Source organism: Oncorhynchus clarkii, chromosome 28, assembly GCF_045791955.1.
Source record: "Oncorhynchus clarkii lewisi isolate Uvic-CL-2024 chromosome 28, UVic_Ocla_1.0, whole genome shotgun sequence".
In the NCBI taxonomy this organism is placed as follows: domain Eukaryota; kingdom Metazoa; phylum Chordata; class Actinopteri; order Salmoniformes; family Salmonidae; genus Oncorhynchus; species Oncorhynchus clarkii.
In genome coordinates this window covers 12,540,532-12,558,688 of record NC_092174.1, presented here as the reverse complement: position 1 = coordinate 12,558,688, position 18,157 = coordinate 12,540,532, and the positions used below count along the sequence as shown (strand labels likewise).

At 43.7% G+C, this 18,157-nt stretch overlaps 1 protein-coding gene across 1 annotated transcript in view; it reads left to right on the top strand.

Moving 5' to 3' along the window:
• The window catches only part of LOC139387298 (calsyntenin-2-like), a 278,601-nt gene extending 260,709 nt beyond the window's left edge, over positions 1 to 17,892 (top strand). Inside the window, exons 9-17 of the mRNA XM_071133412.1 lie at positions 535 to 697; positions 2,899 to 3,065; positions 6,013 to 6,161; positions 12,641 to 12,852; positions 13,034 to 13,201; positions 13,408 to 13,553; positions 13,830 to 13,950; positions 14,501 to 14,688; positions 14,987 to 17,892. Of these exons, the coding sequence (XP_070989513.1) occupies positions 535 to 697; positions 2,899 to 3,065; positions 6,013 to 6,161; positions 12,641 to 12,852; positions 13,034 to 13,201; positions 13,408 to 13,553; positions 13,830 to 13,950; positions 14,501 to 14,688; positions 14,987 to 15,184 (1,512 nt within the window). The 3' untranslated portion in view covers positions 15,185 to 17,892. The remainder of the gene's footprint in view (positions 1 to 534; positions 698 to 2,898; positions 3,066 to 6,012; positions 6,162 to 12,640; positions 12,853 to 13,033; positions 13,202 to 13,407; positions 13,554 to 13,829; positions 13,951 to 14,500; positions 14,689 to 14,986) is intronic.
• The last annotated feature ends 265 nt before the right edge of the window (positions 17,893 to 18,157 follow it).

Below are 18,157 nucleotides of genomic sequence, written 5' to 3'. Positions count from 1 at the left end.
GGGCTGCTCTGCCTTCAATAACAGCTCTATCAACAAGGCAGGCCCGTCAGGCCCTAGGTTTGACACACACCTGGACTACTGTTCAGTCGGAGTTAGGAAAATTGCAATTGGCTCAGAACAGGGCAGCACGGCGGCTCATGAAAGCCATACATTAGATTTTTTTTTTTTAAGATAAAAATACACCTTATGGAACTGCGGGGACTGTGAAGAGACGCACACACAATACTATATGCACTATATACACACATACACATGGATTTTGTGTTGTAGATATGTGGTAGTAGAGTAGTGGCCTGAGGGCACACACTTAATGTGTTGTGAAATCTGTTGTGAATGTATTGTAATGTTTTTTTTAAATTGTATAACTGCCTTAACTTTGCTGGACCCCAGGAAGAGTAGCTGTTGCCTTGCCTGCAGCTAATGGGGATCCATAATAAATACAAATACTGTGCTTAATTAACTTCTCAACAAACCCAGAGCTACACAGCTCATTGGTTTAACTCAATGCTAACAGCATGTCCCTATGTCTTACAGATCTGTGACAAGGAGTGGCACTACTACGTGATCAATGTGGAGTTCCCTGCCGTGATTCTCTTCGTAGATGGCGTAACCTACGAACCCTACCTGGTGACCGACGATTGGCCCATCCATCCCTCATCAATTGACACCCAGCTGACAGTGGGTGCCTGCTGGCAAGGTCATTATAGACTCCTGTATAGGGTCCGGTGTCCATACCGACTCTGAGGCTGTCCTAATATGCACAGCGTACCTATAGAATTTCTGTATTTTTTACTGTAAAATAAGGGGAGGGGAGGAGCAGGGAGGGAGGAGTCACATAATTTTCCTTTGATTTGGACATGTTTCCTCACAGACCAAGAATAATGTCCTTTTCCGTATCCCAGGAACAACTGTTTATTGGTTTCAATTGACCAGGACTTTAGGTAGTCACGTAGTGTTTTATGTTTCAGAATGCCTTGCCTGTTACCATAGGGATGAGTCAGTTTCCCTTATCCAGTCCAAGACAGTGATTAAACACTCCCCAACTTAAGACTAAGAGAGCTTGCAGCAGGAGCACAGACAGACACAGACAAACACAGAGACACACAGAGGCACACAGAGAGAGAGAGAGAGAGAGAGAGAGAGAGGCTCAAGCTTGGAGACATCAAACAGGAAACACACGCTGTCAATTCCAGCCGCTTGAAAAGAGGGGACTAATGAATCCATTTGAATGAAGAAGCACTACTTAACATCGCTTTTATGATCAAAATAATAATTATATAAATGTGTCAGCTGGGGGACAGATGGATACAGCTGAATCCCATGAGCCACGCTCGAGGTCCCAGCGTCAGCGGCATTTCGGTGTCGTCTGAATTTATTTTCATCTGGCTCCTGGTTGCAGTTCTCTTTTTTCCCCCTCTTTTCCCTCTCTCTTTCCATGAATCTGTGACTGTGTGAGAAAGCCCTGAAGAAGAGATTAAGCCAGCCTGAATGGAGTACAAGTTCTCTGGCTATTACATCCCAATGAAGCTGCTCTAAGCTTCACTAAGCTGCAACTGATAACTTTGCAGACCATTAGTGAACAGGATTGCCTTTCTCTCACCCCCCCCCCCCCACCCAACCACCCTGCACGCAATCAACAACGTAATGAAGAGACACAAGGAATGAAAGGCACTAGCCCTGACCTTAGCACGCCCTAAGCAAAACAAGACGTGTGACTTGTGACGAGAACAGCAGAATATGGTTTGTTTTGTCCATTTTCATGAGGAAACCGTTTATTGAGATTGCTCTGAATGGTGCTCTTCTTATGGAGAGTAGACAAACAGTTTTTCTGTGCAATGACACTACTGGGGAAGTTTAGGGCAGACCGACTCTGGCTGGCCTCAGGCCTACTGCGATAGGAGCCTCTTCTTAACCATAAACAAAATCCTGAACCTTCTCTAATTTCCTAATACAACTTGTTCAAACAATCCATTTCAACTTAATTGCTATCTTTCTTACTGCAGGTGTAAATATTATGCAGCCAGGTGTGTAAAAATAGCATATGTTAGCACTGAAGCCTAAATGCTGAATGTCTTCTTGTTCAAATTCTCCTCTTTGGGGGGGGGACGAGACCGAAATATGCCCGAAAACACACTCTCTCGCTCTGTGCTTCGGTGCCACAACACTTAATTGATAACATCTGTCTGGGAAAATATAAAATAATTTAAAAAATCAGGCTGGTGCAGGCGGCGGCGAGAACACTTGAGTATGTCAGCAAGAGACACGGCTCGGGGACCGTTAACGACTAGCAAACTGCTAGCACCATCTGCCAGTGAATCAAAGAAGAAAAACACACACTTGCCTAAAAAAAGACGACCGCTAGTTCTTTTTATTGAAGGCCTAGTGTCCCTCTGCTCTGAGCCCAAATCTACCTCAGATTGGACATTTTATTTTGTTGTTTTGAAAGTCGTTTTTTAAAAAGAGTGGGGAGAGCAGATGGAAGCTGATAAACAAAACGGGCTATCATTTCCATAGTCATGCTACTGTCTTTATTTCACAGTCCTGTTTCAGTTGGTATTTACTTTATGTTTCGGCCTACTAGGAAGTGATGCAAAAACAAAGGTAACTGTTAGCCATTGTTTAAATAGCTTAGCCTTGTTGAAAGGTAAGTTGTATAGGTTCAGCTCTTTTACTAGTGTTATTTCTAGCTTCAACTAAGTAAATCAAGTAAAATACTGTCAAATGAAGAATGACCAAAGCATGTTCCTACTATTATAATAGAGGCATGCTCCATAATGCTTTCATTGCACTGTGCTTTCAGAACAGATTAAGGAGAAGACAATCATTGTCCACCACTTGACTGTATAATATTGCACCTTTGAGCTGAACAAAAAAAAAAAATCCTCTTGTCCTCCCCAGGTGGTGAGGTGTCCAACCCGCGGTTCACCCAGTACTTCCGGGGAAGTCTGTCAGGTCTGACCATCCGGCCAGGCAAGATAGAGACCCAGAAGGTCATCTCCTGTCTACAGGCCTGTAAGGAAGGACTGGACATCAACTCACTGGAGAGCCTGGGCAAGGATATCAAGGTGAGTCACTGGGGCAAACACACGCAGATACACTATACAGTACCAGTCAAAAGTTTGGACACACCTACACATTCAAGGGTTTTTCTTTATTTTACTATTTTCTACATTGTAGAATAATAGGGAAGATATTAAAACTATGAAATAACACATATGGAATCATGTAGTAACCAAAAAAGGGTTAAACAAATATATTTTAGATTTGAGATTCTTCAAAGTAGCCAACGTTTTTGCCTTGATGACAGCTTTGCACACTCTTGGCTTTCTTATAAAGGTTCATTTTTATGGTGAAAATGATCTTCCCCAAACGTCAAACTTCACGCGCTGCTTATGTATGCCAGTTAGGCTCTACAGCGGTTATAAAGCAGATTCATGTGCTTCATTTTAAAGAAGTTGTTTGGCCACTTTAGATGTGATGCAAAGCTTATCGAAACATATAGGCCTATGGGCTGGGAAGGATACATGGCGTGTGCAACTATGATTTGAAAAATTGGTACGCGTTGTGTCTTACCTTAATGCTCAAAACTGGGCGACATTCACAGGTGATAATATATCATTCACAAGTGATAGGCTAACATTGTCACCCATCAGACTATTCTTGATTTAATATTGTCTTTGCATATACTCAATAATATATGTGTGGTATTAGTTTTGATTTAGAAATTGACCATTATCATGCACCTGTCTCGGAACATGGGCATGGGAAGACAAAAACAACATGTAATCTATGCACTTAAATAGCAAATGGAGGATGCTTTTCCCCATGGTTAATTTTCATGCCAGCCAGGTAGGCTACACTCCTGTTGAAAGTGTAGCAAAATGTTCATGTTTGGAAAATTGATGAGTAAATATAGTAGGCCTAGCCTATAGAAAGTTGATGGGATCCTCCTGATTTTATTAGAGGCCATCAAAACTGTTTTCTCTGCATTTGCATAGCCAATGTCACAGATCCCTCTGGAACTTTCATTGCGAACACCTGGCCCCTATTCCCACTGGTTGTATTTGTATATATGTGCCCTTTGTTCCCCATGGTGCTGTCGATTATTGTTAGTTGGTGCGTGAGTACCTGTGCTGTGTGTTTTGGCTTTCGTGCCCTTGTGGATTGCACAGATGAGTACAGGTCTCGTCCCGTGTGTTTCATCATTGTGCGCGTGTGTTATATATTCAAGGTACTCCTCGCTCTTTTGTTTCGGTTTTAAACCTGTGTTTTTGTTACGTGTTTGTTTGGTCTTCGTCCCCGTGCCTTTACACTAAATTTAAAAAACTATTACGCATTCCTGCATCTGTCTCCCGATCCTTCATGCCAACGTGACAGCCTATAGAAATGTTGCACAACATGAGCTCATGGTGTGACAGAAAAATTATGAATTCACCTTATTTGTTGGATATGAAACAATTATTTACTTAAACAGTAAGATACTTCTGTCCTGCTAATGCTGAGTTTTATGGCGTCCACTCTAGCTTCCTGGTGATAAAACCTACAGCTGGCATTCCAGTGACAGGATGTGGGGTGGTTGTAACTGGGATAGGAGTAGAACAATGCCTCATTGTCTCATCTTCCTGGTATCTGGGAAACTAAGTAAAACACCATCCTGTGTAGATAACCAAGGTGGCTTATGGGAAGGTTAGAAATGACTGACTAAGCAATCTTGGTATCAACTATATAAACTGTGCATTGTCTGTAAAGGGTAGGCTCTCAGCCTAACAGTCAGAACAAGACAGTTGGGCTGACGGTTTCATTATTGCGATAATTAATCAATATTAAATAAAGATGATTGATTGAAGAAATTGACCAAGTCTCTCTCAGTACTGAATTTCCACGACAATGGGCCCTCGTGAAGTGTTTGATAAGATTTTCGATCACATTGGCATTGACGTCAGAGTGATTAGAGGGACAAGAGTGCTGAGTACCAGGCAGTTTGCACGTTCGGTAGGCTACTAATGACCATCAGCAGCATCAGAGCTTGGAGAAGCCTAATTACCGTGACTAAGTGGTCACATGAGCTCACAGAACGGGACCGCCAAGTGCTGAAGTGCTTAGCACTTTGCAACATTCACTAAAGACTTCCAAACTGCCTCTGGAAGCAACTTCAGGACAATAACTGTTCGTCGGGAGCTTCATGAAATGGGTTTCCATGGCCGAGCAGCTGCACACAAGCCTAAAATCACCATGCGCAATACCAAGCGTGGGCTGGAGGGGGGTAAAGCTCGGCGCCATTGGAGCAGTGGAAACGCATTCTCTGGAGTGATGAATCACGCTTCACCATCTGGCAGTCCGATGGACAAACTGGGTTTGGCAGATGCTAGGAGAACGCTACCTGTCCGAATGTATATTGCGAACTGTACAGTTTGGTGGAGGAGGAATAATGGTCTGGAGCTGTTATTCATAATTCGGTTTAGGCCCCTTAGTTCCAGTGAAGCAAATGGTGAACGCTACAGCATACAGTGACATTCTAGACGATTCTGTGCTTTCAACTTTGTGGCAACAGTTTGGGGAAGGCCCTTTCCGGTTTCAGCATGACAATACCCCTGTGCACAAAGCGAGGTCCATACAGAAATGGTTTGTCAAGATCGGTATTGAAGAACTTGACTGGCCTGCACAGAACCATGACCTCAACCCCATCTACACCTTTGGGATGAAGTGGAACGCCGACTGTGAGCCAGGCCGAATCGCCCAACATCAGTGCCCCGCATGACTAATGCTCTTGTGGCTGAATGGAAGCAAGTCCCTGCATCAATATTCCAACATCTAGTGGAAAGCCTTCCCAGAAGAGTGCAGGCTGTTATAGCAGCAAATGGGGGACCAACTCCATATTAATGCCCATAATTTTTGACTGAGATGTTCGACAAGCAGGTGTCCACATACTTTTGGTCATGTATTGTGTGCATGAAACACTCAGACACTTATCCTCTTGTATCAGTTCATTCATGTGTTCCTCTGTGTGTGCAGTTTCACTTTAACCCGGCCCAGTCGGTGCTGGTGATGGAGGGAGAGGACCTGGAGAGTGTCAACACAGCCATGGCCAAGGTCTCCTACATCAACTCACGCCAGTTTCCCACAGCAGGCCTCAGACGGCTACACATCACCACCACCGTACAGTGAGTATGGAATCCAACAATGTGTATGCGGGCGCACGCACGCGCACACACTTAGTCTGTCTCACACACACACACACACACACACACACACACACACACTCCTCAACATCTCTCTCTCTGTCTCTCTCGGTCTCTCTCTCCCTTTCACATAGGCTACAGAAACATTTATTGCACCCAACCATACATTTAAACCCCTTTGAACTATAGGACCACAAGGTCACAGAGACACATGCAAGTATCATTTGTGTAAAGGCTCCTCAGAGGAGGAAGGGGAGGACCATCCTCCTCAGTGAATTTCATAAAAAATCTAAATTGTCGAACATTCAAAAAGTTATCATTTTTAAGGCGGCACAACCAGTAATTGAGTATAAGGGGGCAGTTACTTTTTCACACAGGGGAATTGTTAATTTTGTTAATTAAATAAATGAAATACGTATTAAAAAAATTGTGTTCTTTGTAAACTCCCTTTATCTAATATTAGGTTTTGGCTAAAGTTCGGATAACATTCCGTATCAAACATATACAAAATTTGAGAAAATCAGAAAGTGGGCTGTCAGAGCTCTTGCAGCATGAACTGACATGTTTTCCACCCAATCAAAGAACCAGAGAATGAATCTAGTACTGGAAGCATAAGCTACAGCTAGCTAGCACTGCAGTGCACAAAATGTGGTGAGTATTTGACAATACAGTAGGTGAATAGATTTGAACAATTTAATTTCTTCAAAAATTAAGGAGAAGCAAGAGAGGGAGAGAGAGAGAGCTAGCTATATTTCGTTTTTTTTCTTTTTTCTTCACTTTCACTTGGAAGGTGCACTATATAAAACATTTCAGTTTGTGACAAAACAAGCAAGTATAGTGTGAAGAATCATTGTACCATCTAAACAGCTGTGAAATATATTTTCCATAACCAAAAATATTGTATTTTCAACTGTTTGGAGCTGGGTTACAAAACAGAACGTAAAAGACGCAAAAACGAAATGTAAGAACAGGAAGCATAGAAATAGCGCACATAGATCAGATCTAACACTACCTAAACTTGCTTTCAATGATAATGACAGATCTATAACACACATTTCTATGTGAACTTGGTCAGGTCGCCCAAAATGTAAATATTTCATCTAGTTTATCCTACTCAAACACCCGGCTCAAACAGAGAGGGATGCCATGTTAGCTAGCTGGCTATGGCTATCCAACACTGGAAAACCGGGGGCCTGCCGGTGTAACTGCTAAACTGCTTGCTGTACACGGTACTGCATGATTGTAGTGTGTTTACTAATGCATTAGTTTCAGTAGCTATGTTGACTATGACGTTAGCTATTATGGTGGAACGATGTAGGCTGTGTGTAGCAGTTAGCGGTTATGGTATGAAGGTTTGGCTTGGAAAGATTTTTTCGCCTGGTCACAGAATAGTGCATAGATGTGCATTTTGTTTACAGAGGTAAACAAATGCTGTTATCTGGGGAAGGAGGTGAAAGAGAGAGGCGATTAAAGGGGAACGTGTTTTGATGGCGGGACAGTGAGAGAAAAGAGAGAATCTACTGAGTTAAAGGAACTCTTTGAACTGAATGTCCTCAGTGGTCAGTGTGTGTGTGTATATATGTGTAAGCAATACAGCCCATGGTGTTTGCGCATCTGAGGCTCTGCTTTTTCTCTGTATGTGTCCTCAGGGTCAGTGTGTGTGTACGTCTGGCGTAGCGTTGAGATCAGTGTCTAGTGTGTTCCAGGCTGTGTGTGTGTGTGTGTGTGTGTGTGTGTGCCCGTCTAAGCCTGTGCTCTCTCCGTGTCTGATATGCTAATCAGCGTCGCTTCCCTCTCTTTATCTCTCCCCTCGTTAATGGCTGAGAGGACAGCCGGTTTGCTGTGGCGCCCCGGTTACCTTGGAGCTGTGGTAGCCTGGGCCGACGTGGCAATTGCTGATGACGAGGATATGAATGACGGCCATGAAAGGCAATCTGCTGTGTCAGGGTTCCTCACGCCAGAGAGCACTACGAGAAGGAAGGTTGATCATGAGAGGAATATAGTGCTGTTAAGACTGTCTGGGTGGGTGACTGGCTGGCTCGTTTTCTGTCTACCTCTCGCTCAATTTCCTTCTCTCTCCCGTTATCCGCTCTCTGTGTTTCTCTCCCTCTCCACTAGTCACCTATTTCAAGAACAAAGAATTGTATTGCAATACTTCCTTTTGGTGTGAGGGCACATAGTTTAGAAAGGAAAACTTAGCATCATACAGTGTTTTTAACAGCTCAGGTGTTTGCCCCATTGCCTAATGAGAAAAGGTAAAGGAACAGATGGTATGCTGAGATTGTGCAGTCTTATAGGAGTTCATGAAATGTATTGGTAAAGAAATACAGGCCCAATACAAGAGAGGAAGTGAGAGTGGAAGAGAAAAAACAAGGTTGATCGTGGGATATAATTTGTGTTACCCTTATTTTACCAGGTAAGTTGACTGAGAACACATTCTCATTTACGGCAACGACCTGGGGAATAGCTACAGGGGAGAGGAGGGGGGGGGTGTGAAGGAGCCAATTGGAAGCTATACGGGAATGAAATCAACTGCTAAACTAAGGTAGGCCCAAATAAGAGAGAGAATGAGAAAGGATGGAGAGAAAAGGTGGAAAAGGTGTGTGTGTGTGTGTGTGTGTGTGTGTGTGTGTGTGTGTGTGTGTGTGTGTGTGTGTGTATTCTGTTCACAGTTAAGCAGTAAGGGGGGGGGACGGCCAAATCAAATTGGACTTGTGTGGTGGATAGTGGACTCCTGCCACAGGAGCTGTAATAGGTTTAGTCTAACTAGCCGCCTGGTATAAAGAGAGATGGCCTGTCCTATTCAGCAGGCACTTTAATGCTCCATACGACAAGAGGCCCCCGACTGCATCCCAAATGGCACCCTATTCTCTAGTCTCTCGTGAAAAGTAGTGCACTATGTAGGGAATGTGGTGTAATTTGGGACACAACCCCTTGCTGGTCAGATGGCATTTATTTAGCGAGGGCCTTAGTTTAGTATGGGGCATGCTACTCCTCACAAACTTTGTTTAGCAGTTATACTGATGTTGTTCCGGGGTAATTGTTTGTGGAGTTACAGCCAATTGTGTTAATCAAAAGAAACACGCACACGATTGCAGGTGCACACTGCACGCACGCATGCACACACACTTCCAATCAGAGTTTGTTTGGTAGTTACGTAGATCAGCTAATCACACACGACACACACACACTTCCTAGCCATACAAATACAGACATCCCATTACAAGCCAGTCTGGTAGGTAGTTAAGGAGAACAACATGTCTTAATGCGTGCTTAATGTAGGCCTAGTCTTGATGCAAGGAATTGCCATGGGAAAGCAGCTCAAACAGACCACGAAGGTGACAAATGTATTTTCGCTAGTAAACCAGAAGCAGCAGACAGTCATCATATAAACAAAAGAGCGTTCTTAATTACCGCGGGAAAGTAAATGAATTAATAAGTGAGTGAGTGAAGAGCACTTTTCACCGACCATTGAAAAGCGTAATTACTCAAGGCGTTAGGTGCCGGCGTTGGCATTAATCCTGAGAGACTTCACTCTGCTCCTCTCAAAGTGGAATGAACCTGGATGATGGCCAGCTTGCCTGGGTGGCAGGACAGCTCCTCGCTCTGGTTAGAATGTGCCCTCAGGATCTACTGAACAAAAATACGAATGCAACATGCAAGGATTTCAAAGATGTTACTGAGTTAGAGTTCATCTAAGGAAATCAGTCGATTTAAATAAATACATTTGGTCCTAATCTATGAATTTCACATGACTGGACATGGGTGCAGCCCCACGCACTTGCATGCCAGACCCACCCACTGGGGAGCTAGGCCCAGCCTATCAGAATTATTTTTTCCGCACAAAAAGGCCTTTAATTACAGACAGAAATACTCCTCAGCCGTCCGGTTGACTGGTCTCAGATGGTCCCGCAGGTGACGAAACTGGATGTGGAGGTCCTGGGCTGGTGTGGTTACACGTGTTCTGTGGTTGTTAGGCCAGTTGGACGTACTGCCAAATTCTCTAAAACGAAGTATGAGGCTGCTTCAATTCTCTGGCAACAGCTCTGATGGACATTCCTGCAGTCGGTATGCTAATTGCACAATTTAAGACATCTGTGACATTGTGTGATCTTTTATTATCCCCAGCACAAGGTGCACCTGTGTAACGATCATGCTGTTTAATCAGCTTCTTGATATGCCAAACCTATCAGGTGGATGGATTACCGTGAAAAAGGAGAAATGCTCACTAACAGGGATTTAATTTGTAAAAACAAATAATAATAAATTGATAGAAATTAGGTTTTTGTGCCTATATAAAATGTCTGGGATCTTTAATTTCAGCTCATGAAACATGGGACCAAGACTTTACATGTTGCATTTATATTTTTTGTTCAGTGCATTTGGAAAGTATTCAGACCCCTGGACTTTTTCCACATATTGTTCAATTACAGCCTAATTCTAAAATTGATTGTTTTTTTTTCTTCTTAAATCTACACACAAAAGCCCATAATGACAAAGTAAAACAGGATTATTAAAATTTTTGCAAACTTAGAAAAAATAAATTAAAAAATATCACATTTACATAAGTATTCAACCTCTTTACGCTGTACTTTGTTGAAGCATCTTTGGCAGCGATTATAGACTCGAGTTTTCTTGGGTTTTCTTGGCTACAAGCGTGGCACAATTGTACTTGTGGATTTTCTCCCATTCTTCTCTGCAGATCCTCTCAAGCTCTGTCAGGTTGGAAGGGGAGCATCGCTGCACAGCTATTTTCTGGTCTCTCCAGTGTTGTTCGAATGGGTTCAAGTCCGGTCTCTGGCTGGGCTGCTCAAGGACATTCAGAGACATGTCCCGAAGCCACTCCTGCGTTGTCTTGGCTGTGTGTTTAAGGTCGTTGTCCTGTTGGAAGGTGAACCTTCACCCCAGTCTGAGTGCTCTGGGGTAGGTTTTCATCAAGGATCTCTCTGTAATTTGCTCCGTTCATCTTTCCCTCGGTTCATCTTTCCCTCGATACTGACTGGTCTCCCAGTCCCTGCTGCTGAAAAACATCCCCACAGCATGATGCTGCCACCACCATGCTTCACTGTATGGATGCTGCCAGATTTCCTCCAGACCTGACGCTTGGCATTCAGGCCAAAGAGTAAAATCTTGGTTTCATCACACCAGAGAATCTTGTTTCTCATGGTCTGAGAGTCTGGTTCTCCCATCCTCACAGAGGAACTCTGGAGCTCTGAACCATCGGGTTCTTGGTCACCTCCTTGACCAAGGCTCTTCTTCCCCAATTGCTCAGTTTGGCCAGGTGGCCAGCTCTAGGAAGAGTCTTGGTGGTTCCAAACATCTCCCATTTAAGAATGCTGGATGCCACTGTGTTCTTGGGGACCTTCAAATGCTGCAGTCATTTTTTGGTACCCTTCCCCAGATCTGTGCCTCGACACAATCCTGTCGCAGAGCTCTACAGAAAATTATTTCGACCTCATGGCTTGGTTTTTAGCTCTGACATCACTGTCAACTGTGGGACCTTATATAGACAGGTGTGTGCCTTTCCAAAATCATGTCCAATCAATTGAATTTACCACAGGTGGACTCCAATCAAGTTGTAGAAACATCTTAAGGATGATCAATGGAAACAGGATGGATGCACCTGAGCTCAATTTTGAGTCTCATGGCAAAGGGTCTGAATATAACTATTTGATTGAAAGTTGTTTTTACTACATTCACTGAATTAAAAAAGTAATAACTCCTTAAATGTTTCTTTGTTTGGGGTTACGCTTCATGTTAACCGTGGGCTTAGGTGTTAAATTGTGTTGATGAGAAAAAGTGATAATTAGTGTGTGTTTACATTATATTAGGCCATTTATAGGATAAACAGAGAGAGACTGTGTTTCCGTGGGCGGGTGCATGTCCAAGCGTGCTTACGTCTGTGTGCGTGTGCGTGTGTGTTATTGGAAATGGCCAACTTGGGGCCATCTGTCTGAAAACAGCATCACTCCCCCAAAAAAAATCTGAAAAGCTGCAGCTTCTATGCCAACAGAGACAACTTGCAATCACAATTGGACAAACATTGGAAGTCCACTTTCACAGTTGCCTCCGTCACAATCTGTCCCTACATTATGTGTCTCTCATCTCTGAAATGAAAATAAAAAGTTCCCAGTCATTCATTGCTAGGACCAGAAAGAGTATGTAGTCAGTATACTCTTGGGTGAAGGCACAAATTAATAGTGACACACAATGCAATTTATGCCATTTTCGATTCCAATATGATTAGTATCAGATGGCAGTGATGTTCCCATAGTCTTTCTTACCCAGTTACTCCTTATATGTAGGCCAATTATCTACAAAAACTGCCCTGGCCAGAACAATTATGACCTGAAAAAAATAAAGTGCTCTTTCTGCATTATCTGTATTGTCTAATGTCTATCTCCATGCTCTCCTCATCCCTTCTTCACCCTCCCTCTCCCCTGTTGTTTTTGGGTGCTCAGGTGTTTCGGGGAGGACATATGCATCTCCATCCCAGACATTAAGGCAGTAGTAATAGTCCTGCCACCCAGCGAGCCACGGATCACCATCGCTGGTTCAGATCGACTCGTCAAGCCTTCCGCTGACCTGCGTGGAGCCATGGGCGTGGCACCCTTCAAGGAGCTGCGCATCACCAGCACTGTAACCAAGAGCGACGGTGTGCCGTTCAGCGCAGGTGGGTGGGGTGGTTACCATGGATACGTGTTGATATAGCACGGCGTTTAAAACGTGTGTGTGTGAGCATTCATGTCTGTGTGTGTGTGTGTGTGTGTGTGTGTGTGTGTGTGTGTGTGTGTGTGTGTGTGTGTGTGTGTGTGTGTGTGTGTGTGTGTGTGTGTGTGTGTGTGTGTGTACAGTCCACAGGCCTGGTGTTCTGGAGGTTATGCACAACCTGGATTACTGTGATGTCCTGGTGATCGGAGAGGAGCTCAATCCAGAGCATGAGAGTCTGGAGATTCATCACAGCTCCCTAATAGGGAAACACCTGGATGCCACAAACTCCACCTCAGGCATCTCCATATATGGTATACACTTCAATTTATGAATCATTATTCATATCACACTTTTCATACCTGAACATAAATTCCTTATTGTGTGTCACCTGCTTCGTAATGGTACGAGAAGCTCTTGAAGTTATTAGAGCTGGGCCCAGCGTTGAGCCCTGAGGGACACCATCATTATATGGCTGGGAATACCAGGGACACCTTTGGTAAAAATGCATTTTCCCCAGGTGTGGACTCCATGGCCCACTATGAGGAGGCCCTCAGGCAGGTGCGCTATAGGAACTGGCGCCCGGCGACCCTGACTAACAGGAGGTTCAGGCTCACCTGCTCCGAGCTCAACGGCCGCTACACCAGCAACGAGTTCAATCTGGAGGTCAGGGAAGAAGCTTTATCCATCTTTCCTTTTCTGTTTCACCCCTTTCCCACTCACACTCTCTATTCTCCCATCTCCACCACTGCCACTCCGTCTTCCTGCCTCTTTCTACACCCCTCTCTCCGTTTCTCTCACCCTTCACCACTCAGTCTCTCTTCCCATTTCTGCACCGTCACTCATCAACCAGACCCATTTACCCTTTATCTCATCGATCTATCTTTCTCTACATCATTGCCATCTCCATACTGACTGATATGTACTTTGTCCCGCCCTCAGATTAGTGTCCTCCACAACTCAGCACCCGTAGAGCATGTCAATCACATGGCTGTCCAATCCCAGTACATGCGGCCTGTGCATCATCCACTGATGGTGCACACTCTCAATTCCCACATCTCAGGTAAGGCATCCAGAAGTGTTCACCCACACAGACACACAATTTTACACACGCACCCACACACACACACGGTGAGCACATGTCCCTGCTACTATCAGAGGCTTGAGAGTGTGTTTTGTTGAACTGGAAAGGGATCCAGATTAGGCTAAGCCAGGGATCCTTTCTTGAGCGAATGGTCAGGGGGCCGGAACATAATTATAAATAATTTGTAGGCTGCAAATTGTCCCGCAAGAAGCCCAAACAGATGCATGGGAATACTTTGGAACAGATTTCTAAAATTAAAATCACTTTTCTTGCTCTGAAAACTTGGGAGGGGGGCAAATAAAATCCCCGGTGGGCCTAATTTGGCCTGCGGCCCGCCAGTTGGGAAACCCCGGGCTACACCTTCAGATCATACACACACAGACAGACACACGCTGTCTCTCTCCCTCTCTCTGTGTCACACACACACACACACACACAGAGGACTGAGTGATCTCCAAAAGGTAGGGAGGACAGAGCACATTTCTTGTAATTCAGGTGAATTTACCCTTTAAACACTTCTCCCCCACAGGCACCCCTCCAGCTGCCACGGTGGTGATAGTGATCTGTATCGCCGCCCTGGTGGTCATAGTGGTGCTGGGCATCTACAGGCTCCACAGTACCCACCAGGACGGCTCCAAGAGGGAGGAGGACGGGGCCAAGGACCCAAAGATGGACTGGGACGACTCCACCCTCACCATCACAGTCAACCCTATGGAGGTGAGAGAACATTATACAAAGAATGTCCCAAAGGAGGCACTGCTAACTACATCAACTCGATGGCACTTGAAATAATTGAATAGGTCTAGGTCTAGTTGAATGTCTAGGAGTTGATTTGTGGTTGGGGTTTTATGACATGTATCACGTTGACTCTGTTTTGGTATTAGATTTAGGTTTTGTAGCAAGGCCAGACATCACCTACAGGGATGTTTTCTGATCAATAGCTTTGACGTGTCTTCTACAATAGTAGTAATTCAGTGTTTCACTTTATCCCGTCCTGCACATCGGAGGGCCTCAGGCGGTGGAGGAGGTGGTAAGAGACGAAGAGGAAGAGGATGATGAAGAAGAAGAGGACGATGAGCAGGCAGGCGACATGAGTGCAGAGTCAGGCGACAGTGATGAAACAGAGGAGGAAGAGGAGGATGAGAGGGAAGTGAAGAAGGAGGGAAAGCAGAAGAGCAAGCTGGAATGGGATAGCTCCTCGATAACGTATTGATCTGTCACGCATGTACACACACCTACAGAATCTGCAGTCACAATCATTTGTGAAAACGGCAAATTTTTTAAATGAAATGTTGCTCTCTTCTGGTCAAACTAAGGCATTACAACCAAAAAGGTTGACTAGCCATAAGCAATTGTCCACTTCTCTTGCCAGTGGAGCTGATTTCTCCCATTTGTGTGTAACTGCTCGATCCTATTTAAGACTGCCATTGACAACACAATAGGGCCAATTGAAAATTTGCACAAGCACATTTCCACCTTATATCCAATGGCTTGTTCATCTGTGTTGAATTATTTCTGGGTTTGGACACAAAAGATTGGACAACAGATTTTCCCCTGTTATCTATCTCAATTGCTTTTGAGTTACTAATATGAAAAGATCTTGGGAAATTGTTCATTGTAAATTGTACGTCCGCTCTTTAGCATTAATACAAATTGTGGAATTCTTTTGCAATTTTAAATACTGTACTTTTAAAGTATTTTTTGTTTGCATTAGATTATGAGATTATATTTTATTCGTTTTAAATCTTGGAAAGGTTTATTTTACGTCTTCTGAAAGACAGACTAACAAATTGTCATTAACAGAGGTATAAGGGAGGATGTATTTACAAACAAATTTTGAACATTTTGATAGATTCTCCTTTTTTTCTGTCTGCCTGGTTCTTTTTCTTGAACATATGAAAAAGCGAGAAAAGTTCCTGTATGTTTTTATAAATCCCTCGTGACGTGTATATAGCAGGTAGCATAGCTGAACTATAATTCACCTCGTCTCTCACCTATCTTTTCTCAAACTGTATGTCCAAATTTGCTTGCATCAGGGGCATTTTGAGTAGTCAAGTTGCCCCTGACCACATATTTAGAATCAAATGACCTTCCCTCAATCCTAACTTTAAACATTTGGAGGGAAAAATGGACAACTGACCCTAGATTAGTGCTTGAGGGTGACTTTAGCGCTCATGGTCATTCCTATCTCTGTGTTTGCTATAGACTGTCCCTGCGTGTGTCCACCTACTTCCGAGGCTGAGATGAGGGTATGAGAGTAGACACTTAAAGGGATAGTTCACCCAATAATCAAACTTTCATACATGAAAAATTATCTCAAGTCCACGCCATATGTTGTTTAAATCACGCAATATGCACATGTAAGCGTCTGACAAACAAACGTTGAGGTAAACTCCCTTTAGTCATAACCTGTCAAGCCACTATTATTGGCTTGACAGGTTAGCATTTTCAGCCTGGGCGCAGAAACAACTTGTCACATTGGGCGCGTTCGAGCGGATCACTTTTGTCAAGTCGGTGCATTGGTCACCGCCTTTCAAAGTGTGTTGCATTATGAGAATAAAAATTGTCTGACTTGCGCCTACATGTCGCCTGCATTAACTTTACCAAAATCACGTGATCAAAAGGTAATGAAGTTTAGACTGCAGACGACTGCAAGTTTCTGCAGTCGCTCTTCATTAACTTCTTCCTGCAGCAATCTCCTGCATTGTGGGAGGCTCTATTGTCAACCAATCATGAGGGTGTTTTTGTTTAACCCACGAGAAAGTGACTCAAACAAGATGTATACAAATGAGTGCGATATTTTAGGCTCTCTCTCACTAATTGATTGTAGCCTACAATGTACACACATTTGATTTCAGTTTGAGTGATATGGGGGTTGGAGATGTTTATTTTGACATTATAAAGAAAAAGTTAACAATGGCAACCCTGCCATGTTAATCTGAGCTTTGCTGTTTGAAAACCACATTAGTGTCCGACTTTTGGCTGTCGCAGTTTCTCCTCCCACGACTTCAGTCCTCGACTTTCGTCTACAGTCGGTTGCTTTAGCCGTACCACTCAAACACACCCATTCTCTTTGGGTACATCTCAATGGGCTAAAGGGGCTTCCTCTCCTTGTTTTCTTTCCTTCACCTGCCATCAAAAACACAGGTAAGGTGAAAGCAAACTGGTGGGTGCCTTTGCTTACCAGAATTCTGCTTCCACCTGCCCATTTCATGTCGAGACAGATTAAGGAAAAGAGTCAAAGAGACTGAGTATTGAGATACACCCCTTATGTGTTTCTATGACAAGCCACCTCTGTCAGAAGTCCCACTGTAAAAAAATAAACTATTGATCCTCTCGCTCCTTCTCTGGTCGCCTATAACATGTCTGCCGTAGTTGAATCTAGCCAACTCCTTGTTTCTGACCCCTTGTATTTCCCAGAATGCCACTCTAAACACTGCATCCGTTACATGTTTATGTCTGTAGCAGTGGTTAGAACTCTTCCCCCCGTCGGCCTTATAACGCCTGTGGTTGTAATGTTATCATTGTGAGACGTGTCTACCATTGCCTTGTTTCACCCCATCCTTATACCATGGGAGAATCTCAATTGCACACTCCTCACATCCTCTGTCCTCGCCTCCTTCTTAAAGCCCATTGGATGAGAAAGCCAGAGGTCCTGCCCCTCTGACATTCTCCTCCAATGGGTTTTGAGGAGGCGGCTAGCGAGAACGTGAGAAGTAGGCAATTGAAATTCTCACCATGTGTGTCATAGAGGAGTACAAATAAACTGTTTAGCATATAAACCCTTTAAAAACAGTTCAAGACAGTTATTTTATATATGATTACTTTTGTTTTGTTTTGTAAATGTTTGGGGTTTCTTTCTCTTTGGTGGTAATGGCAGCACTTTCTGTACATTGACCAATAAAGACTTGTTTTAGAATCTACGGCAAGTGTCTCTTCTCTTTATGTGTGTGAGGACAAGAATGTGTGATGTCCTGTCTGACTGCCTCATAACCCTAGAACTGTATAGGGAATTTGATAGGCTACATTTTACTCTAGGTGTGAGTAAATTCAGAGTGAGTGACTGAATACAAATAAAATAAAAAGTACAATAGGCCTAAAAGCAAGGTAACAATTGTTTAGTATGTGGGTCCATGACTGCACTTGATGGCCACCTAAAATAATTGGCAGCGCTGGCAAAACACAT